Source organism: Fusarium sambucinum, chromosome II, assembly GCF_050947815.1.
Source record: "Fusarium sambucinum isolate potato_lamoka chromosome II, whole genome shotgun sequence".
Classification (NCBI taxonomy): Eukaryota; Fungi; Ascomycota; class Sordariomycetes; order Hypocreales; family Nectriaceae; genus Fusarium; species Fusarium sambucinum.
Genome location: NC_139293.1, coordinates 6,222,066 through 6,246,097, shown reverse-complemented (window position 1 = coordinate 6,246,097; position 24,032 = coordinate 6,222,066). Strand labels below are relative to the sequence as shown.

At 49.1% G+C, this 24,032-nt stretch overlaps 6 protein-coding genes across 6 annotated transcripts; 3 read left to right on the top strand and 3 right to left on the bottom strand.

Moving 5' to 3' along the window:
- Positions 1-2,597: 2,597 nt before the first annotated feature.
- On the bottom strand, positions 2,598-3,749 carry FSST1_009023 (autophagocytosis associated protein; the record flags this gene model as incomplete). Its single annotated transcript, XM_083225960.1, has 3 exons — positions 2,598-2,651; positions 2,704-3,178; positions 3,229-3,749. 3 exons carry the CDS (start codon positions 3,747-3,749, stop codon positions 2,598-2,600), a joined length of 1,050 nt encoding a protein of 349 aa, XP_083084984.1.
- Positions 3,750-4,381: 632 nt separating this feature from the next.
- FSST1_009022 (U2-type spliceosomal complex subunit CWC24) lies at positions 4,382-5,368 on the bottom strand (the record flags this gene model as incomplete). The annotated part of the gene is made up of 1 exon (XM_083225959.1): positions 4,382-5,368. The coding sequence occupies one exon, from the start codon at positions 5,366-5,368 to the stop codon at positions 4,382-4,384; it is 987 nt and encodes a 328-aa protein (XP_083084983.1).
- A 493-nt stretch (positions 5,369-5,861) lies between these two features.
- On the bottom strand, positions 5,862-6,954 carry FSST1_009021 (nucleotide-diphospho-sugar transferase; the record flags this gene model as incomplete). The annotated part of the gene is made up of 2 exons (XM_083225958.1): positions 5,862-6,697; positions 6,753-6,954. 2 exons carry the CDS (start codon positions 6,952-6,954, stop codon positions 5,862-5,864), a joined length of 1,038 nt encoding a protein of 345 aa, XP_083084982.1.
- Positions 6,955-7,462: 508 nt separating this feature from the next.
- On the top strand, positions 7,463-8,404 carry FSST1_009020 (uncharacterized protein; the record flags this gene model as incomplete). Its single annotated transcript, XM_083225957.1, has 4 exons — positions 7,463-7,540; positions 7,633-7,720; positions 7,775-7,911; positions 7,958-8,404. The coding sequence occupies 4 exons, from the start codon at positions 7,463-7,465 to the stop codon at positions 8,402-8,404; spliced, it is 750 nt and encodes a 249-aa protein (XP_083084981.1).
- Positions 8,405-13,478: 5,074 nt separating this feature from the next.
- Positions 13,479-19,178, top strand: FSST1_009019 (uncharacterized protein; the record flags this gene model as incomplete). The annotated part of the gene is made up of 3 exons (XM_083225956.1): positions 13,479-13,949; positions 14,010-18,993; positions 19,042-19,178. The coding sequence occupies 3 exons, from the start codon at positions 13,479-13,481 to the stop codon at positions 19,176-19,178; spliced, it is 5,592 nt and encodes a 1,863-aa protein (XP_083084980.1).
- A 1,420-nt stretch (positions 19,179-20,598) lies between these two features.
- FSST1_009018 (SMP domain-containing protein) lies at positions 20,599-23,597 on the top strand (the record flags this gene model as incomplete). Its single annotated transcript, XM_083225955.1, has 2 exons — positions 20,599-21,074; positions 21,125-23,597. The coding sequence occupies 2 exons, from the start codon at positions 20,599-20,601 to the stop codon at positions 23,595-23,597; spliced, it is 2,949 nt and encodes a 982-aa protein (XP_083084979.1).
- Positions 23,598-24,032: the final 435 nt, after the last annotated feature.

Here is a 24,032-nt window from a genome sequence, read left to right as displayed (position 1 = left end):
TTGACCCCTGAACCCCCAGATTTTCTCATCCACCAGATGAGAGGAATGTCTAAAAACGGATGCGACTACCTTTCCGAGAAGAGGATGTTTCCTTAAATGGACCGTGTCTTGCTGTCATCTCGGTCTTACACGGACAGACAACAGATTATTGTAGGCGACCTGATGCTGAATTAAAGACATCTTGTGGCAAGGTTCCCTTGCTTTGTCTAATCCGAAATCACAAGCATTCCACCATCTCAGCCTACCAACATTATCTGTCATGCCACACTCGACGTGCTCCTAGTTCGCCTGTTTGCTTCTTTTTCTTTTCTGCTTGCTTATTAGCGAATGGCTTGCAAGGGACGGTGCGTTGCGGCAGAGACCGGACGGCCGGGAGGACCAGAGGATGGGCGCCCGGACGGGTCCTGCGACTCCTGCTCTGAGAAATAAACCAAATTCTGTCGCAGTATGAAATCATTCAATCAAGACAGTGCACTACGTGTACAGTATGTACGCACCACTGTCCGTTGTTTCAGGCTCTTTGACACATTATCTTGTTATGTATGTACGTATGTGCTGCACTTCGGCGGGCTCTCTACGGCCATCCTTCGGGGATTCATGCTGGACCACTTATCTTGGCTGTATTGCCATTATACCGACAAGGGCAATGGGCCAACAGCACGGGGCTGGTCCAATGCAAAGAAAGTTCAGAAGACCCTTTGTACAGGGCTAGTTGGTAGGTCATACAGCTTCTCGGCATTATCGCATTTGTCTAGCACCGAAGACATTATAGGTAGTTTTGGGTACAGACGCACAACGTCGATTCCAATACCGGATCTGTTTGACACAACAGACTGCGCTTCCCATCCCTTGATGCTGTGCCTCTTAAACGCGTACCTGGTGTCGAGCTTGTCAGTGTCAAGGTCGCATCCTAGCCTCAGATCATCATCGATATTGCCACTCGATCTACATGATTGGCAGTGTGTGCGCCAGACACCAAACGGAACGCCTCCAAACTTTCCCACTGCAAGGGCGACCTCCACTGCGGTTCGGCCCCTTCAACGTTCTAGTTTGAGTTGGTGTTAATATCTAGAATCTTTCATTGGGTCTCGAGACTACTTTTCGCCATCTTTCTGATTAACGCTCAGGCACACCAAACCAGCCTACCAGCCCAAACACGCATCGATAATAGGTACCTAGGTAGTTTCTGAACAGTAGTAGTACGTACTCGACACCTAAAACTGCCAACCTTCCATTATCAATGCTCCACATTGGAGCCGAGTGTACTGAACAACACATCAATGGATGGTACAGTACACCTCACACCGCGCATTATCTGAGCGGGTTTGCTGGCAACGCATTGCAGCCTAGCCAAGCCTAGTCTCGCTCAGCTCAACCCCTCTTTCTGTTCCCCTGTTTATCGCCTTTCTCGTCAATTACACCAGAGTCAGCTTTGCCATGTGGCTGGCTGGCTATGGTTGAAGAATGTGTGTAACCCAAGCCGTCCAGGCTAGGAAGGTCTGGTTCCTGATCTAGATCGTTAAGCTTTACTCTCGATCCTGGTCTGCTTCACATGTCAGTGAATGTCTGACTTGAATTGTACCTGATTCTATTTGTGGGTGTTAAGCTTAGTGCCAGCGAGGTAGATGTAGCTGTATGAGACATGTGATTTCTTACATCTCAGAAAGGCTTTTGCATGCCATCGGAAATGATTTGATGGTTCAGCAGCCGGGAGGTTCTTGTCAGTTCCCCGTGCCTCTTTACAAGGATCTATCCCGTTGAGCTTGAATATTTAGCCAAGACTCTAGTGACGATATATGTCGTTACATCAATTTACCTAGCATGATTCATTCTTTGCCATTGACACTGATACCTGGATTGTCCGTGAGTCAGAGACAACAAGCGCCCGTTATTCAGAAATCTCCAATCGTCCCCGTAAGGTTCGGACGAAACAAAGGTGGGGCTGTAGATCGGGCCACCGGTGCGTCGGGGAAATCGGTCACGAATCCGTTAAGATAAACTGATGGTCAAGGCTACACGTCCAATTATCAGCTATCGAGTAAATAGTACTCTGTAAATATCTAAGAATAGCGTCATTATGGGGTTAGAAAGTTTGTTTTGTCACTCTGCTTGGCAATCAGGAGGGTCACAAAGAACAGGGACAGGAAAATGTCAGACAGTATTAACTAAAGATGATCTAATCTTTCAGTCAATCACCGAATCCGTAGTGGTTTTTATGCGACCCATTGACAGTATGATTGATTGCATGTAAGATGACTTATATTCCCATGCTGACTCTAAAAATCGAGGGATATGTTCTCATTTTGCACAGAGTAAGCTCGCAATGATATCTTTTACGACAGTAATACTATATAGAAATCTCGTGATAACACTCAATAATCCAAGGTATTGCTTCATTTGTTCGTCGTGCAGCATGAGAAGTCTACGTTGTCTGACCACGACAGTTGCTATAGAAAGTCATTCGATGTAATAATAAACACATGTGGTAAGAACAAAACACCGTTGACGCCAGCCCCCCTGATATAGTTGTCCGAAATACACTATTTTATGCCAGCATGATGATTCTCAGTATTCGATGACGATGACAGCCATGCACTCTAGACGCCCATGGTGAAATCGTGCTCGATACCAGGCGTCACACTGGCCATAAACTGAACGCATGTTAGCACCAGGATATTCTCGTCGATCGGATAGTAAACATACCTTGAGGAAGACAACCAAGTACTGATCCACTCGGATAGCAACCTCGTGATCATCAATCTCGGCTTCCTGTACCTCCTCCCACTCATCCTTGTCGGCCGCCTCCTGAGCACCCTTGACGTCTAGCTTTCCAATCTCGTCAACCAAACCTTCCATTCCCGAAGTTGCCTGGCTACTACTGGCGTTACCGGCACGGAGCTTCTCACGGCGTAGGCGTAGAGCGGCATCAGCGCGGTCAAGCAATGACTTCATGACCGAGGCGTGCTTGCAAGGGTGCACGGAGGCCATCTTGATGTTGTTGGCGAAGAAGGGAAAATCCTCGAGTGTCACTGTCTTGTCCTTGTAGTCACCGACAATATCCTCCGTCATGTCGGTGGGAGGGAGAGGCTGGCCGTTGGCGAGATAGCCCGAGAGATACAGACGGGGCGTTCTATAGTATGGAGAGTACATGATGTACAATGTGTAAGTTCGGTGGGCGCTGGTACTGTTAGCAGATATCATCGTAGCTTGGACAAAATGCCATCATACCTGTTCTTAGAATCGGCTCCGGAATCTCTGATAATAGCTTCATCGTCATCTTCATCTTCCATATCGGGAATCTCGTCATCCTCCACAACCTCTCTGTCACCGACATTTCCCGAGTCATCCACCGTCCTCACCTCCTTGACCTTGAGCGGCTGCGAGCTGGCCAGCCCACCAGTCCGCAGCCAGCCGTCTTCATCGTCTCCTGCGTTACCCTTGAAGTCGTCACCATCGTTGACAAGAGCTTCCTCGTGTCCAGCGTCGCCAGCAAAGTCATCGTTCAGACGACGATGGCAAGGAACGTTGCGTGTGACAAGAAACTGCTTGCCGGGAGGCAGGTGGCTGACTCGGCGTTCGGGAGAGTCGGCATCGCCCCAGGACCAGGTCGGGAACTTATAAACGAGATAGTCGCCAGCAGCAACGAACTCTTCGGGTGTGATTTGACCAGTCTGGCGGAAGGTTGACTTATGGGATACGGGTGTATAGCGATCCCGGAGGGTGTTGACTGTTGAGTAGAGGAAATTCATGACGGCCTCGATATGGATAACTTTGGTTCAGGTTTGGCGGTAGTTTCCCGATTCTCTAATGAACGGAAATAAATAAGCTTTGTCGTAGAACGGACTCGTATCTTGTGTTGCTTAAAGGGTGCGGGGTTGAGTGAGCAAGCTTGCAAAAAGTTGTAGATGGTAAAGTACTAAAGTTCGGATTGTACGGAGAAGAACTATGTGAATAACCCTCGTCCTTTAGTCACGCCTACTAGGGAAGAAGTAGGATGTGATAAAGAACAGGCAGGACAAGTGAGGTTTGCCTGAGTAATACTCCATCATGCCTGCACTGTCCACCGATGAAGCGATCACATGAAGGTGGAGGTGTGCATGCCTGGACCCCTCATTGGCTGTGATGTGGGGGTGAACCAATAGAAATGTATTGAGCTTCGACAGAGTGGGCCCCAAAGTAGTCTTATCTTATCAAGATGCACGTCATCTTCGGAGCTGTATTCACTTGACAAGTCTGGTGCCCAAGTCACGAGAAGGAAAGATGGATCATAGATAGTCCAAATGTTATATAAGTGCAATGTTCTATGATATCGTGGTATCTTCTTCTGTCCTTCGCCTGCGCAACAAATCTTGATAAAACACATATCTATAAACGCCTGCTCTCATTCCTCGGCAGCTTCCTCCTCTTCTGCCTTTTTCTTCTTCTCTTCGCGTTCCTTCTTCTTCTCTAGTAATTTCTTCAGCTTCTTAGCTGAGTTAAACACTCCGTTTGTTCCAGCTCCACATGATGCACATGTTGGGTCCTTTCTGTATCTCTTCAGAGCACATGGTTCGCAAAAGTAGTGCCCACACCTCGTCACGATCGGTTCCCTATATGACCCCTCGCAGATGATGCATGCGAATGGAATCTTCTCCAGCATGGCTATCTCTGCCTCGTCCTCGGGAGCTTGCTCTTTCTTGTCACGATTGGCGCTCGCAATGATGGTGCCGCCCAGGTTCTTCTTGCCCTTTGTGACTTCCTCCCATTCCTTGTCGAGCTGCCAGCCTTGTTTGACGTCTGTTCGATCGTGCAGGAAAATACAACTATCGCCAAATCCACAGTGGCCAGTCTTTTTGTAATCTTTGCAGATGTCAGGCTTGAAGTCCATGACAGTGATAGTTCGAATATTTGTGGGGGCCTTGACAGGGCCTTTCGCTCTTTGGGGCGCATCGGGATTCTTCTGGATGAATGACGTCTGACTTGCGAGTCCTTTATATGTTCCATCCGGTTGTGAATCTTTCACGGGACCTCTTGTTGAGCCTAGGAGGTTCTTTGCTGAGAGCTCATTCTTGTCTTCTTCATACCAGTTGCTGTGTTTTGTCGCGTCGTTCGTGCTTGTGATGGGTACGTTACGGTCCGCCGAGTAGATCGTAGCCGAGAAATCCTTCTTCCCTAAAGCCAGGTCTTTGGAAGATGCTGTCACGGTAGCGGCCTTTTTACGCCGCTTGACGCGCTGTCCAGACTCGTCCTCTGAGGATGAGTAATCGCTGTCGTCGCTATCGGCTGGAGGTGGCGTCGCAGGTCGCTTTCGAATGTTTGCCTTGCCCTTTGCGCCTCTCTTCTTGAATACAGCGACGGGCGCTTGGGGTTCTGTAGTTGAGTCTGCCATGTTTGCAAATTTCTATGGCCAATTTTTGAAATGGTAAGCGTTGGTTATGAATGCGACAGTTGGCGATTGGAAATCAAACTTTCTACCTCAGTAGCTCGGATGGAATCCAAAAATGAGTGGTCATGTGACTGCGCGTAGGTCTGGTGTTGGAGCTTGAGTTTCCTCAGAGCAGCATTGAGAAAATGTAGCTGTTATTCTTGCAAGTGAACCTTATCCTTTTAATGCAATTATATTACATATGGCCGTGGATTTATTCGCGTATGGTCACACTAGCTGATCAGCCTTTCTCAGTTTACGAGATTCTGTTGTTTCATTAGGTTCACAATGAAACATTCTTAACAATAGAACTTTAGACTGTTTCTCATAAATTTATCATCGACTTGGTCCTTTCCATATGATCTTCATTTCTATTCAAAAGTTAAGGTTTAGATCAAACACCTCCAGCTCACTCGTCAATATGAGCTTGCTGCCATACGTAATCCTCATATATCTCTCAACCATGGTGACTATCTCGCCACGATCCAATGAAAAGATGCTCAACAAGAATATTCGGGTCTCCCTTTTCATGTGTATTCTCATGTGGCAACCATCCAAAGCTATCCTTTGGTAAGACAAGGACATCTCCAATCAATATGGGCTCAGAAAGACTGTCTAGTTCATCACCAGTATGTTCCGTGCCCGTCATTTCTTTGAAGTAGTCCATGAGAACTTTCGTAAAAGCAAATGGTCCAGTCGTGCTCATGACCTCTTCAAATGAAACTCCTTTTCCGGGCTTCTTGAACGCAAGAAGCGTCTCGAGATCCCTCGCCACTTGTTCAACAACTATCTTTATAGCCGGATGATTTGGCTTTGCTAATACTGTGTACTGGCATAGCTGTACGGAATACGGTGAACCGGGCCAAATTGGCTTCTTGTGATGATCGTTTTCTATCCCAATGACCAGATTTACTGAGCCTTGATATTGCTTGGGTATCCATTTTGAGACAGGCTGGTGTGGATACACGTCGATATCTGCCCATACACCACCTTCGCGCAGCAAGATGAGGTATCTCAAGAAATCAGCTTTCAAGATGGGATCTTTCAGGCTTGTAAAAACATCCGAAATGTTGGTGTCGAAGCGATCAAGAACGTAAGCGTCATTGTTGGCGTCGGTTACGCGCTCGTACCGCCAGCCAGCGTTTACGACACGCCATTGATGAGGGAAGCCAACTGTCCGTTCAGTAGGATTCTCGGAGTCATCTTTCCAGCTCTGCCAAATCTTATGAGGAAATGCTTCTGTTTTTAATGTGGTAGCACTTGTCGTTTCCGGCTCTTGAGGTGCGGTGTTTGCTATCGCGCATATTAACATATGATTGTATAGGCAGATAGGGAATCCAGGACTTACGACTTATATGGCTATTATATGCGTAATTGCTAGCCAAAAGCACGACAATCACAATGGCTGCCAGAAGAGTATACGCATATTTTCTATGCGTTGCCGTCGATAATAACATTGTGACCAGATCATGTGTTTGTAGCTCAAGGGAGGCAAGCAAGAAGATGCGATCAATTGAGAATTGACTTCTATCAAGGTAATAATAAGACATTCCAGCCCTGTCCCTAACATCAAGAGCGGCAACGTGGGGGCCGCCCTGGTCTGGGAGATGCTCAACGTCAGCCAATTACCAACGTCCTCTTACCACCCAACGCTGGGCATTTTTGGAACTTCAAATATCGACAACAAACACACCAAACGGATATCGCGATGTTGCCCGATGCTGGGTTCTGCTACCAACAGCATACTCAAACTTGGTAGAATTCATCCTAGACCCTTGGTCATGACCAATCACAGTCTCTTGTATCTATGTAGTTGGATCATGGCATGCCGTTTTTCTTCCTCATACATTGCAACAATGGCGATACCCGCGCGGCTAGATACAGCTTCAATGTCTTCAGACGAAACAAATAAATGAGTGCGGCCAACACGCATGGGCGCTGGGAGATCTTGTCCCTCATGACTGGCCTTCACCCAAACTTCTGCTTCTGTGTTCTTTTACACTTTCCCAAACCACACATACACGTCTCTTCGGGGCTGCATATAACATACTTGTTACGATGACAAAGCTCATCGCTGCGTTGTTTCTTACTTTCTCCCGATATGTCTCGCTGCTAGCAATTGCTACTACCCCAATGGTATCGAGGCCAATGATTTTCCTTGCGACCCAGGTGCCGATGAGAGCATATGCTGTGGAGGAGGTTTAGGCACGGCATGTCTGTCCAACAAGCTATGCATTGGAGCAGATGGAAACACCTTGAGAGGCTCGTGTACGGATAAGAACTGGGCGTCGCCAGAGTGTGCTATGTATTGTTTGGGTAAGTGATGCTCTGCCTTGAGTCTACATAGCCTTATTAACGATTACGATAAAGGTGCAGATAGAGGAGGGACGGACTTGATCTTGTGCTTAAACGTCACGGGTAGCGATACATCATTTTGTTGCGATCACAACCCAGGCTGTTGCAATAGTGGTGTCGGGAGATTCGCTGTCCTCCCATCCAATCCAAAGGTATGGGCGACATGGGATAGAAAAGCAACTGAGTACACCGTTGTAGGGACGGTGTTCATCGACGGAACCACCTCAACAACTGCATCAGCTACTTCGGACGCGTCGTCTTTGGTCACATCTACAACATCAACATATGCCACTATGGCCAGTGAAGCATGCATCAAGCCCTGCGTCCGACACACCAGCATTGCCTGATGAGCCCACAGGAATATCCACCGGTGTAAAAGCAGGAATTGGGGCTGGTGTTGGTGTCGGGGCTGTGCTGGTTATGACAGTCGTGTATCTTATGTGGAGGATACGCAAGAATAAGAAGGCTACCGAGAAAGAGAAGCAATTACCATCCACATATTATGGACCAGGTACCGATGCATCTTGGCAACAACATCATTATGAGCTTGGCGTGAAGGAGTTCACGCCTCAGCCGCCACAGGAACTTCACGGACAGGCGTTGCCAGGTTATAATGTAAGGGCAGAACTACCAGCAAATAATTGAAGGTTGGAAATGACGTTGATTTCGGAGCATGGCGTTGAGAATCATCAGGAATCTGTTTAAAGCATTGTATTATGTAGCATAGCTATAGTGTATTTTCCGTCGTCATGATGTCTGTTGGCGCTGATGAACAATCACACGAAATTATTGCAGTTGGGCATCACTTTGTAAGGCTGTTGAAAGCTCACGTAGGGCTGCCATATAAATTTCAAGTCTCGTGAAGAGATTTACTAGCTTTAATGGATTTTTAAGACTAGAAAGATCGCACAGACCTGGAGATTGTCCAATTTGTACCCTGATGTTTGACAGCGAAACCCTTGACAGCCTCGTTGAATCTACGTACTGATCTTTGAACTGGGAATACCCTTGATACAACAAGATCAGGGATTGAAAGATTAAAAACATAAACGAGTATTTCAACAGCTTGTGAGGAGTTTCAACGCGGTGTCAATTGTTCCCTTACTCAATATTAACCAGCACGTGACTTGGTGATAGAATGTTGTTGTTGAACTGAACCTACCTACCCTATACCAACGTTTTCATGTCAAGTTTTGTGTTAGTTACCAGGTAGTTTACATAGGTAGTTTATTCGTCGCCATTGAGTAATAAGGCAACTGATACTTGGACAATATGGTGTCGAGTAGTTGCTTGTGTAATCATCGTCATTTAAGACACGATGCCCTATTGAAGTTCGACGCTCAAATACTCACTCTGTGGTGACAACTCATCTTCCAAACACCTCAACTGAACAACACAACAGCATCATGACAGTTTGCACGAAATACTCCTTACCCCCGCAGGATACATATGTATGTACATGAACTACGGTGGCCCTAAAACGGCCACTGCCCAAGCAGTGCATGGAAGCGACATTGAGATGTGAGGCTTATGTCTGACGTGTCTGTGGAGGACTTGAACAACAATACGGCGATTGGCCAAGGCACCAAATAATAGTCCAGGAACCAATGCAACTCGGATGAACCATACAGGACAGAGAACTGGACACCCCAAACAGCCATTGCGCGCAAGACAAAACTTTACTGACCTACATACTCAGTGTCGTGTTATTTTTGGACGCGGTATGGATCGATCACGGGAAACTGCCTAGCCCAAATACAGATCTGATGAACCATCACACCTCATCCATTAACGCGAAATAGCAGATGGAGGAGACGAGCTACTAGGTAGCAGAAAAAATAGCCTCCCAAGTCATAGGGTATAAAAATAAGTAGTCTAAGGACTATAGCCTGAGGGGCATAAAGTAACCCACTAATTTTGTCTCGAATATTTCCAGCGGTCAATTTTTCTGATACCCTGAGGGCGAGGCAGCTGCTTCTAATGCACTAATGGATGGAAAGTATGCTTCTCCACTGCCGGACAAGGCCAGGTTCAGGATGGCAGCTATGGAAGCGTAATTGGCCGACGAGAGACCCTGGTTCAGGATAGCCATGGCAGCGAAATGAGATGAGAGACTATGTTTATGCGGGAGTCTTTGCGAACCTGGACGCCAATCGATTATTTCTTTGTGCATGCCATATCGACCATGACGGCATTTGGAGGGCATTTATGCGGAAGATGGCGTTGTGGTTTTAACTGTTGTGGCTGCAGCAGACAGTAAGTACATCGCTTAAAGTCAACATCGCGAACCGCGTTATTTGTTTTCATCCATTCTGGACCGTACATACTCTGTACAGAGTAACTACTAAGTATTCTGACCACCTACTGTATGCATATGCAGCATGTTATACTTTATCATTACTCGCATAAACCCCGCAGCCTTACTGAACATGCTGTGTGGCAATGCGTAATATTGAGTTGTTCTATCGCTTTAGAGGCAAGGTCGAAGAAACAGGGAATATGCCTACAATTTAGTTCAAGACCGGATGATCGCTTTGTATGCGGCAGTTATCGAATACTTCTAGAGACGGGCTGGAAGCTCAGTTTACACTTTGTCGTACAGTATGACACGAGGCGTTACGCCACGGTAAACCCAGCGACAATTTTAAAGAACTGGGAGCTGTTCGCGATTTGGTGCAGAACCCTTATGAACGCCTCAAGGTCAAGTCTAGGGCTTATTAGTTCAATATGTGCTCTTGAACCTATCACGACCACTGCCAAAGTTGAGGAGCAAACCGCTTGCAGGGAGCGGGAAAGATGGCAGATGTTTAAAAGAGATGGACAGGTGTAGATAGATATATTCCTTGATTTGCATTGGTTGGTGATTTCGATGTGCAGACAATAGCGTCATTTGTTCATCCATAGCTGGTAGACAAGAGAATGAAGCTGGAATGAGGATAGTGGGTAGTAGTGAGCCGTAGCATTGAAAACCAATTCCGTTAGCCAAGCCAGTAATTGTACCCTTGTAGGTTGATCCCTTCACGGAAGGTTCTGGCCATGGAAATGCATCAAAATTAACGGTGCTTTACAAAGCCAAGCTGATATGAAGCAATGACGAGATATATCACTAAGATAGAATAAGAAGTAAATAGACACAACAATCCTCAACTTCACTAATTGACATGAGTGGCTGGGGAGAACTGAGCTACTGTATTCGTACTGCCTCAACAACATAGCGGTGTCGCGAATTCTCCACGTCCCACCAGACTCCACGTTTATCCCGGACAGTACGGAGTACTCTGTACACGAAAGTGCCAACCCTCGCTTCATGACTTTGTATGTACAAGATTACAAAGACACATGAACTGCCGAGTACCATGAGTTCTAATATGGTGGTTCAATAATATATAGCGATCTGACATAGTCATATCAAAAGCGAAGTTATTCATCTCAAATTGTGTACTATGTATAGGTAGTATGTCTTACATAGTCCTAGCGAAAGAATTAATAATATTTTATCGGAGCACCCCTGGAAGTTGACAGGGGACAAAACGAACCCACGGTCCCATCAGCAGACCAACAAACCAGACCAGGCTCTTGTACATCTCTCGACTTTAACGCAGGTACTGGACGCAGGGGGAAGAGGACCTACTATGTAGAGCTGAACCTAATCATCACGCACTATGTATGCACCGTGCAGGAACACTAACAACCTATGGACCTCCAATCGCCAGCATATTACAGAGTAGAGACAGCTAGGAATAGCAACACCAAATCCATACATAGATTCATTAGTAGCAATTTGCATATCTCATGTCAAAGCATAGTTTCCATAAACGCACAGCCCTCGAGCTGGAGCCTATTCCCTGCTAGATCTCCATCAATTAAAGAGAAAAGAGAAGAAAAGAGTCTCCAGCTTCGCCTGTACCCTGGCCTAGCCTGGGAAGCGAAGCTCCCCAGTCAGGCCCATCTCCTTACATCGAGCTCATAGACTATCTCTTGGGGCTGATTGATCTTGAACTTCTTCCTTCTTCCGTCTTTTGACCTTTTCCACCGTCCCTTTTCGTAATACTAACCCAACAGCAAAACCTTCGATTTTCGAAACGGGCGATAAGCGACTACCGTCAAAGATCGGAACAAAGGGAGGCGCGCCTACTTTACGACTTTTGGATGCCCTCTACCAATCACTCGGCATTGTCGTCCCCCTTTTGATACCGTCCTGAACTTTAGGTCACCGTCACGGGGCCGTCCATTCATTCTTTCTTTCTGGGACAGTCGATTATCTGAGAGTGGTTGTTTTCATCCATCTTTAGACTTTATCGTTCAGCATCTCACTAGCGACGACTTTCTCGACCATCTACGTATTTCTTATTACAGGACGCGCGACTTTCGTTACACTTTATACTTTCTTCTCTCGTCTTTGTCGTATATCAGCCAACCTCGGTTCCCTTTTCCCACGGCGATTCCAACACCAATTCCTCACGAAACCTCAAACGTCACCGGCCGGCCGCCCTTGAAATCAGACGATCCACCCTAGTCCACTTTGGAATTAAAAAGAGACTTCGCCGCCCGAGCACACTCCACCAGAAGCTCAGGTACCAGTGCTCCTCGACTCCTGTCCCCTACTCAGAGTCTGGACTCATCAACTCTTCTCCTTAGTCTGTTTTTTCTCTTTCTCTCTCGCGGGAACTTTTGGTCAAACTGCTGCATCGTTCGCGTCACCGTGAACTCTGTCGACAGTAATAGGCCAATTCATCCGGCCATTTGAGCTTTCAGTTGTCGAATTCCACCGGGGAATGAGCAACGGGTTCGCTGTCATATAAAACTTTGGAAACACATTCCAAAAGTCAGAAGCCGACAGCAGAACAGCTTCCCAGAATACTGCGACTTTCTGGGGACCTTGCCAAAGTTGCGACAACTCGAACCGACAGGGGTACAGTCCACTAGGTAATTACTGGTCTTGGTACAACCCACTCACTTGCTCACTCATTCGCTGTGTTGTGCAGTGTGCGTGCTTGTGCTTGTGCTTGTGCGTCGTTCGCTCTTGCGTGTACCTGACTAAGGTTTAATCGCTGGCGCGCTTTCGACAGGACAAGTGTGTCAATAATTAGACACCTTGCTCACCCACAAACCTCTGGGCATTTCCAGTCACATCTTCCTCTGAACCATCCAACGGTATCTCTCAAGTTGCTCTTTGCCTGTGCTTCATCACGCTCATTCTTTTTTTAATATTCTTCCTATTATTATTATTATTATTATTATTATACTGCCGACCGCTTCCCTTTTTTTATTCGGACAATTTCGTTCTTTCCGTCCAATTTCTTACAATAACCTGTCTTTTCTTCCACTTGTTCTGTGGGAATTGTCTTTGTTTTTCCTCGCAGCCGGGTCTGCTTTTTACGGGTAGTAGCTCCAATCTTACGCACTCTCCCTGCAGGTCGCTTTACCGCAACCTGACTGGTCGACATATTGAGGTACACGCCAGCCCAGCTCTAATCAATTACGGTACTGTGCTGTCCCTAAGGTGGTACTGGTACTTTAACGGTAGTACCCCATCTTTTTCGACACAAACAAACAACAACACGTTGAGAACACCCTGCACCACAACCCGGAACAAACACAGAACCTCAATCCCCTGCGACGGGCCTGCTACGTCGTCCGTCTGCGCATCTTGATGGTTTCAAGGCGTGATTGAGGAAGTTCTCCCTGCCCGGAAGAGGGCCATATTTGCTTCGCAATCATGGCTTCTTCGCTGGCTTCCGACAAGCCAAGCTTGCCCGCACCTGGCGCAGCGCCGTGCGACCCGTTTGTTATCACCGACGACACCACCACAACAACACCCGCTCACCACCGATATTCACAATACGATCATGACTTTTTCGTCACTGGCCCTGCTTCGCCAGAGTCCGCGAAAAGGGCCCTAGCTGCTCATCTTCAAGAAACGGAGCGACGCCTTGAGGAGGCGGGCAAGCTTGGTAATGCCTTGGTTGCCCAGCGCAAAGAGCTCACCGAACAACTTAAGGAGATTGAGAAGGTGAACAGTGAGGAGGAATTGTCTCAAGAACTCCGCGAGCGAATGGTCGACATCGAGAAAGAATTCAACACACTAACTCGAGAGTCTGCGCGAAATCTGTTGCCGAAACAGAGGGTTCCCAGCAACGAGGCTCATCCTAGCTCACCCTTTGCGCCTGACACCAAGGGCCCCAGAGTCGTATGTCCCCTTGAGTTTCCCATTCTTTTGTGCCCGGAATCAATTAACAATGGACTTTAGCGATCTGTCAGCCCCTCTAAATTCGAGATTCAAGCAACGGGATCCCCTACAAAGCTTACCGTCCCAAATCGCAAGGTTCGCAACCAGCCTTCAAACAGGGTCCACGACATCGAATTCGCCACCGAGATCAGCACTTCACTCATCGCTCAAGTCCGGAATTTGCAAGGCGTACTGGCTGAAAGAGATGAAGAGAACAAAGACCTGAAAGCCGACAAGGCGCGACTTGAGCTTGAATCGGAGGGATTCCAGCAACGCTTCAAGTCCCTTGACGAAAGCGAGAACCGATATAAGGAGGAGAACTGGAATCTTGAGACTAAGCTGCAAGAGCTCACAACTCAACACAAAGAGGCGCTCGATCGTGAGAAGAAGCTTACGCAATCCCTCAACGTGATCAAGACGGAAAAGGTTAACACTCAGCGAGAACTCGATGAAGTCAAGGTGACACACGCACGGTTGATTGACCAGCACGCCGCTGCTGTCAAGCAACATGACATTGAACTTGGTACTGTCAGACGTAATATTGCAATGGCAGAGGGTGAACGTGCCGCTATGCAGCGCAGGATCGACGACCTCACTGGGCAGAATCAAGAACTCGCCAGGGCTTTCGCATCCCAACGCCGAACTGTTACGGAACTTGAACCCACCATCCGAGCCAGCGATGACGATCTTGAATCTTCTACCGATCATCTCACACCCGAGCATTCGCCTCCTCAGTCACCAATGAAGGGTACTCCTCGCCATGCCATGCTGGAGACTGAGACTATGAAATCCTCTCTTCACCACGCTCAACGTACCATCCAGAGCCAGCGAGGTCTCCTTCACCGTGAGAAGACCGAGAAGCTGGAGCTTCGACGTATTATCCAGGATCTTCGCGATGATCTCGAGAAGGCGCGCAGCGACCCCAGTGAACCTAAGCCTCCACGACCCCGTCGCACCAAAGATTCAAAGGAATTTAAGAAGCCTCCTCGTCTACTTGGATCATTCCGCTCCAGCCGACAAGAGGTTATCACTGATGATGGCGAGTGGGAGGACCAGACCGATATTTCTCCTCGTGCTTCTGTGTCTCCTTTATTGGCTAGGGCTTCCTTGGCCAATAGCAGTCACACTGTTCTACCAAGCATCGAGATTCCTGACACGACGGATACTGAGCACTTTGACACTGCGAATGAAGGTGCCGACTCTGCCTTCGAGACGGCCAACGAGCGAGCCACCGAAACTGAGGATTTCCAGACCGGAAACGAGGAAATGTCGGCAAGCGACGATACCGAAACCGAGGGTACCACCCGGGGCTTTGGGAGCATGCGAAATGCTCCCCGATTACCGGCCGGCGGCTTTGTTCGTCACGGAAGCACCAACTCTCTACACAGTACTGCATCCACCTCAGCCGATGAAGACGACGTCTCATACACCAAGACTCCAAGTGGTACCATTAGGTCCCAGAGGAGCAGCCGTTTCCGCATGAGCCGTAGCGTCTTCAACCGTTCCAGACAAGCCAGCGAGGAACCCGCGTTCCAGAGCAGTCCTGTCAGCTATGCGGGCAGCAGAGATGCAACACCTCATGGGCAGAGTCTATTTGCCGAGCTGCAAGATTTCGACGGTAGTGACGACGACTCAGCCGGACCTGGAACCCCCAGCCGACTTCGTGCTCGTTCCATGACTCCTGGATCCATCCGATCCTTCCGCCGAGGATCATCCCCACGACCTGCGGTTCCTCCCCTGCCAAAGGTCATCATGGTCGATTCTGGTGTCATGACCGAGCCTGTTAAGATTGTGCCCAGACTCTCGGGCTTCCAATCGGCTCAGACGGTTTCAACTGGCTCAATGACTGAAGATGGAGAAGAGCACTTTGCTGAATCGCCTGTCAGTGTGGTAACTGCCAACCGTCCTGGTTCCATGCAGTCAGCTATTGGTCCCCTGAGCCAGCGCGCGCCTGCTTCTTGGCCCGTTGACTACGCTTTCGGCAGTTCCAGGCCAGTATCTATGGCCTACAGCGATGCTGGTGCTCAGCACGATCCTGACATGGAAGAGAAGCTTGCTCAGTTCCCCGCCCCTCCCTCTATGCTCTCTCCTATTCTACCTCCGATCTTGAGCATGTCCTCAATCGCATCCGAGGATGTCGAGCCAATGGAGGAAGTCGTGGTACCCCAGACTCCTCTGGCATTGACCTTCACACCCCTCTCCAACCAGAGCGTCGAGCCTTCGGCCGAGCCTGAGAGCCCTCTTCCTGATCTGACAATGGCATCGATCATTTATGAGGAGCTGGAGCCTCGTGCTGAGCCTGTCATCCTCCCTCCAGCCCTCAGTCTGTCTACTATCGCCGCTGAGCACTTGGAACCTCGCGCAGAGCCTGAGATTCCCACTCCGACGCTCACCATGTCTGCTATTGCGGTACACAGCCTGGAACCCAAGGCTGAACCTGAGGCCCCTCTGCCTGACTTGTCGTTGACAAACATCATTGCAGAGGAGGTCGAGCCCATTGCTGAACCTCCTGTTGAGCCTGTAATGTTCTTACCTCCTCCTCCAGCATTGTCTATGTCCTCGATTACTGCTGAGCACGTTGAGCCTATCGCATTCAAGAACCCTGAGCTTCGCATGTCTGGTATTAAGGGTGAGCACATTGTGCCAATCTCTGAGCCAGCTGCGCCCGCTCCCAAGCTCCTTCTATCCACAATCCGAAGCGAACATGTCCAGCCGATCGTGGAACGGGAGACCAATTCCACTGTGCCAGCCATTGTCGCCCCCTCACTGCCCCCAGCTCCTGCACTGAGCTTCTCTGTGATCCAAGGAGAGAATGTTGAGCCTATTGCCACCAAGGCACCTGAGCTCGCCATGTCTAAGATTGTGGGTGAGGTTGTTGAGCCTGTTGCAGAATCAGCACCGGTGCCTGAGCTCTCCTTCTCTACAGTCAAGGGCGAGTGTGTTGAGCCAACTGATCTTCCTGCTCCTGATTTGGCTCTCTCATCCATCGTTGCTGAGTCCCTCGAACCCATCAGCGAGCCTGAGAAGGTAGTTCCCATACCATCCCTGAAGATGTCGTCTATATATACCGAAGATTGTGAGCCAAGGGAGGAGTTGCCTCCCACACCAACTACACTCGTGTTTTCTGGTTTGTCGACGCAAGATGTTCAGCCGGTTTCCGAGCCTGCGCCATCTCTGGCCTTCTCTGGCATTACTTCCGAGAACGTAAAGCCTGTTCTCGAGGCAGTACCTGCCCCACCAGCTTTGGCCATCTCTTCCATTGCTACCGAGAGTGTTGAACCCATCAGCCCTATCCACAAGACACCCACGCTGCCCGCCTTTGGATTCTCTTCTATCGAGTCTGTCGAGACCATGCCCATATCACCACGGACCCCCAAGAGAGAGGGTTTCATTCTTCCCCGCGATATGCACTCGCCGCTTATGGAGCGGGACATTCCTCGAACCCCAGACAATCATAGAACCTACAATGGTGACATTGATCAAGGCTCTTCACCTTTTATGGATGAGAATGCTCAGACTCCAAGCGATACTCCTGAGCCCGTCACACCTGACTCTCACCGACCATTCGACAAGCCGTTGGTCATCATGAACGATCAGGGCGCACAAACATCTCTCACTGCCGATGCTATTGACGCCATGTTTAAGGCTCGTGCCCAACCTCTTATTGGACTTCAGAAGAAGCTTTCAATGACGAGCCCTGACACGCCTGCAACCACTGGTACCACTGGTACTGTCAGAATCCACCGGCGCGACAGCTTCGAGAGCCCCGTCCGACAAGATAGAGATGATGATGTCTTTGACGCATCTTTTGCTCGTCCGGGTAGCTCCAGAAGCGGCATGACATCCATGCATGATGCACCTCCTCTGCCTGCCAACCACCGTCAAGTCATCGAGGCTGCACGGTCTGGTTCAGCCCATAGCAACCAGAACAACATGGGTCCCCCACTATGGCCAGCATCTGTACTCAAGCAACGTCCTACGACTCCCGGACAGGGTGCCTCGCCGTCTCTTCGTGCCGGCACGCCCCGTGCTACTCGCAATCCTGTCAGCTACGGTGAGCTTGGAAGACAATCACCATCCAAGCTTACAACGACATCACGCAAGTCATCTGTGTCATCGTTCGCCTCAGAGCTTGATACTCGCTTCAACATCCGACCTGGCGAGATGGGCATGGATCCTGCTGGCTTCGGACCCAACACTGACCCCCGCATGATTCAGGCCATTACCCAGACCATGATCGGAGAGTATCTTTGGAAGTATACTCGTAAGACAGGTCGTGGTGAGATGTCGGAGAACCGACACCGTCGCTACTTCTGGGTTCACCCTTACACCAGGACTCTTTATTGGAGTGACCGAGACCCTTCAACTGCTGGACGCACCGAGTTGAAGGCCAAGAGTGTTCCTATTGAGGCTGTCCGTGTCGTCACCGACGATAACCCAAGCCCCCCAGGACTCCACCGCAAGAGCTTGGTCATCATTTCGCCTGGCCGAACTATCAAGTTCACCTGCGCGACCGGGCAGCGACACGAGACATGGTTCAATGCTCTCTCGTATCTACTACTCCGCACCAACAACGAACAAGCCAATGTCGAAGATATCGCAGAGAACTTCACTCGTGAGGATGTGGATGAGTTTAACCCTCAAATTGGACAACGCCCTGGTCATGCCACCCGCCCAGGAGTCGCGCCTTCTCTGTCATCTTACCATTCCCGAACAACCCGTAATGAGTCACCCGCTGTTGGCATGTCCATGAACATCCCAACTCTGACACCCAAGGCGCAGCCACAGCGTCCCGCCGGAACACTAAGCAAACTGAGTGGCTACTGGAAAGGCAGCCAGCTGTCTGGCACCTTCTCAACTCTTCGTGGCCGTGGCCCCAGCGCACAGAACGTTCATATCTATGAAGCCAGTGAGGCACACGACAGTGCTGAGGATGTGAGGGAGATTATCGAGCGGCAGGATAGGGATGCTGACCGTCTCGAAAACGTCCGAGCATGCTGCGATGGTAAGTCTGCATAGTACTTTGAAATCGTACAATCTAACAAGTGACTAGGCAAGCATGATGTTGGAACCCTCCACCTTACCTCTAAGCGAGGCCGTCCTGGAAACAACCACGCGCACTCTACGCACTCTCAGCCTGGACTTACACACTCTCATACTACCATGTCTTCTGTACGCTCTCGAGTTTAAGCAGGCGCATACATATACAAAACTATCCCGTTCCCTGTAGATCACCTTTGTTGACCATTTCACTGTTTGTCAAACTCACCTGTTACGACCGACATCCTTACGGACTTTCACGATACTTATGATTTTCTTGACTTTTCTGCTGTGCGTCCTCGACAATGAAACCAGGAGCCGGTACCCAAAAGACTATAATCACCTACTACAGCCATCAGCTGGCTACGAACAAACAATCCTTTTCTTACCTTGTCATTGTCCTTATACTGCATTAGTCTCGAATAGATCTGCCGATCTAAAGTACGTTCGACGCAGACGAAAACAAAATACCAAAAAAAACATCAACAGTACCTACTGCATTACTGCATTTCCTTTTTTTCAGCCAAAACGCATTGTTTGTTTGACCAGACCTCTTTTCACCGGATCAGCGCACGGGATGCTGGGACCTACAGGAGTTTCTGTCTTTTGTAAAATCCAGGTGTTGGCGAATATACTGCACCTGAGAGGTAATGTTCTTAAAGCTGTGGACAGAAGAACAGGAGGGGGTTAGCAGATAGACGTTGTGTTTGCAGATAGTTGTTAGGCGGAGGGTCTTGATGACTGAATGAGACTTGGCATTAAATTGAGTTGATTGTGTGAAGTTATGTGACCATCTTCAGAATAAGCCGACCTCAACATTTGACCGAATGCGGGCTTCATCAGCTTCGATGACCTGTTCACAAGTCGCCGAGACCGAGGACAGATTTCCACTTGATGGCGGTCAGATGTATCATCCACTGGGGAAACCTTGTGATACCTCCACTAGGGGCTTTAGTTTCAGGTCTCAGCTCTTCGGTACGCATTCGGTACTTGGTCTTCGTCTCAAGAATTGGTTCTGATCCGACGGGCGATCATCTGGCTTTACCTTTTTGAAACTGTACTCGAGAGACGCGCTTTATCTTGTTGAACAAAGCTCTAAAAAAATAGCTATCTGGTACTAAGTTAGTTGATTACGTCTTAACTCACAACAAATCTCGGCAACTTCAGACCCGCTGGATGGAGGTCTTTTCCATGGCCTTCCCTAAGTAGGTTACCTGTCAGCGGAACAGTTGGGGGGAGTCAAGCGCTGTTAGCCAGCCCAGTGGATTCATCACATGACGTATGTAGCCAATACCTATCTCCAAGTTCACCTCTACCTCTCTAGCCTGTAGCGGTGTCACTTACACTCAGTCGCCAGCCTATCAAGTGACTCCGCGTATAATCATTCCGCCTCCCCCCAACCAAGAATCAACATCCTCGACTTTTCTCCCTTCGAAAACGAATTCCCTCGATACCTCCGATGCGTTTTTCTCGTCATAGTCTCTAGCTACGGAAGAGCCGAGGCTGTAGAGCCCCTCCTACGCCCAAGCTCGCTCGCTCATTAGCCTTTGTAGCTCCGGAACTCGGAGCCATGGCCAGCTTCACTTCTCTTCTTATAGCATACGTGCTGGGCGGTTTCACATTCGTACCTCTAGTGATTGCTTCAGTACTGGCGTTCATTTTCTACACCTCTCCCGTTCTTGACGATGCCGCGAACGAACACAAATACAGCCTTATTGTCGATAAGGACGATGATACAACCGCCCTCGAGGCCGCTAAGCGGTCGCACAAGAAGGACAACCGCGCGCACGAGAACGACCTCGATGTAGCAGCCGGCTTCTTCGCCGTGTGCAGAGAGTACACGCCCATGGGCATTAACGCAAAGCCCATCGAAAGATCAACCCCGGTGGGCTCGGCGACCGTGGCCCCTTCAAGCCCCAGCGTCTATCAGACTATGTACCGGAGCATATTCGAGAGGAAGCCTACACCAGGGCCTATGGATAACAACAGTACCACTACGAGTCAGCGACCCAAGAATGCTGGTAACGTATTTTACGTGGTCTTGAGGTTCGTGTAGCTTATCCATGCCCCGCGTCCCTTCGCTGACATTAATCTAGACATGGCCACCTAATGCTGTTCGATGACGAAGAGCAAGTTGAAGTCCGACATGTTATTTCCTTAGCATATCATGACATTAGTATATACTCTGGCGGCGATGTCACTCCGGAAGGCGAGCTTTTCATCAAGCGAAATGCGATCCGACTATCCCGAAAACCAGCTGGCACCGAATTGGCCCCCGATAGCCCAGTTTCGAAACCCTTCTTCCTATTCTCAGAAAACTGTTCAGCCAAAGAAGACTTTTATTTCGCTTTACTCAAGAACCAAGAGCAGACATATGGGGCGGATGGACAAGTACCAAAGCCCTTGCAATTTGACGTCAAGAACATTATCTCCCTGGTTCAGAAACTTCACTCGACAGAAGAGAATGTGCATTCGAGATGGATCAATGCCTTGTTTGGAAGAATTTTCTTGGGAGTCAACAAGACGAAGGATATTGAGGCTTTCATTCGTGAGAAACTCACCAAAAAGATCTCTCGTGTCAAGAAACCCGCCTTTCTCACCAACATTACCATCAATGGGATCGACACTGGCGATGCGGCCCCCTTCTTTAGCAACTTCAAATTGAAGGATCTCACGGTTGAAGGAGAATGTGTCGTGGAAGCCGATGTCAAGTACTCAGGAAACGCTCGTATCGAAATTGCCGCTACGGCAAAGATCGACCTCGGAAGTAGATTCAAAACTCGAGAGGTTAACCTTGTTCTTGCAGCTGTGCTTAAGAGAACCGAAGGCCACATGCTGATCAAGATCAAGCCACCACCGAGCAATCGAGTTTGGGTCACCTTTCAGAGCATGCCAAAGATGGAAATGGATATTGAGCCCATCGTTAGTGCGAGACAAATCACTTATACAGTAATCCTTCGTCAGATTGAGAACCGTATCAAGGAAGTCATCGCGGAGACTGTTGTATTGCCATTCTGGGACGACATGCCCTTCTTTAAGACAGAGCACAAGAAATGGCGAGGTGGCGTTTTCGAAGGAGACAATGCCACAGTCCCAACTGACGATGCCGAAAGCATCGTAGCAGCCGCAGGAGATGTTGCTGCTGTCAGCCATCTTGACGGAAACCCGGACCTGACAGAGGAGACACGACCTCTTGAGAAAAGTCATACCATCCCCGTCATGGAAGCGACGCCACCACCAACAGGCCTTTTCGGGCGTAGGCTTAGCAGGACAGGCACCAGCCCTCAAGCTTCTGCATCATCAACCAGTGTCGACTCCAAAGGCCCAGGAGCGAGCCCAGTCTTAAAGCCTAAGATCTCAAAGACATCCCTCCAACCTGTTGTGGACACTGATATCGCCCACGCCGACGTTTTCAAACCGTCAACTTCACCCCCTGACCATGCTACCAATTACATGGCAGCTCTGCACTCACGCTCACAAGATGCGTCTCCTCGACCGCCCCAAGCAGCGGATGTACCATCAGTGGCTTCATCCGCTTCTCAACGTTCCAATCGCTCTTCACGCTCATCCTCGTCTGTGAACGACGCTGTAAATAACGGCGTAGCAGAAGATTCCCAGAAAACGCCAGTTGCTATAGGACGTCGCAACACAGCTTCATCGACCGGCTCAGGGTCTCACGCCGATGAAAGACCTGCTTCCTCTGCTTCATCCCTTAAGGAATCTATCAAGAGCCAAACAGGTTCTCTGGGAAGGGGCTTCTTCACAAAACATAACCATGGGGAGACACCAGTTCATGAAGAAGAAGAAGAGCCAGAACATAGTGAATCTTTTCGGGACTCACAGCAAGATCAGAACTCAAATCACAAGCATACCACACTAGCTGCTGTCTCGAACGCAGCAATGCAGGCCAAGCAGTGGGGTTGGAACGCCTACCAGCGACACAAGGAGGCACGAAGACTGGCTGAGCAAGCCAGCCAACTTGATCTTAGCCAACCCATGGGCCGAGGTCAACCACTGCCTCCTCCTGGAACACCCCTTCCTAAGCCTACTAATGGTATGACGCGGATAGCACCCCCGACGAGCGTCCCCGCGAGAAAGCCAGTCCCCAACTCAGCTGCGCACAATTCAGCCGAGTCTCTCGAGACTCATCACGACCATGACCATGACAACCATGGCGAATACCGTCCTCCACTACCCCAGCGCGGACGACGCAGACAGAGCCACGCTCCCGAACCAGATAACGTGCAGAATGTGCTCGTCGTCGCTGCTCCTGAAGACTCCCAGCCGGCTACACCTTCGGGAGATGACCCCTTGAACCATCAAGTTTGGGGCTCGAGCGATGAACAGACCGTGACAGACAGCGGTACTTCTCACGCTCCCTCGATGCTCACTATTGAGTCCTCTCTTGTGCAGGAGGACAACAAGCCAGACAGTCCAGTGGAGGCACTACCCGCCGCCTCTGCAGCGGCTGACGACGACGATGATTTCTCTGGCTGGATGGATAACGAAACTTTAGATATGGAAATCAATAGCCCTGTACGGCCTACTGCTGCACAGGAAGTCAAGTAGACATTCCACCTCACCATTGAGCAAGAAAGAGAGAACTAGGCGTTTTGGATCAAACAGAATCGGGTTGACCAATAGTCCCTGATGGAGCAAACTTCCTTCTAACTTGTCTTTTGTACTTCTGTTTGTTATTGATTTGGCGTTATTGGACGACGGACGGGCTCTTAGTCGAGGGAGGATATTACACCATAGTGAATGAGTAGTCATAAAAAAAAAACTGCCTATATTGGCTATCGAAACATTCATGTCTTTTTGGTAAAGTGAAACAATTGTCTATTGAGCACCCATTGTTTCGGACCTTTTGTCAAGGTGTATGCACATACATTCATACCCTCACGCCTTCTATGTGCATGTAAGACAAACACCATGAATGCCTCATATTGCCCAGTTGAGTATCTTGATACGAGGTTGAGTCAGGATACAGCATTGTGCATGTTT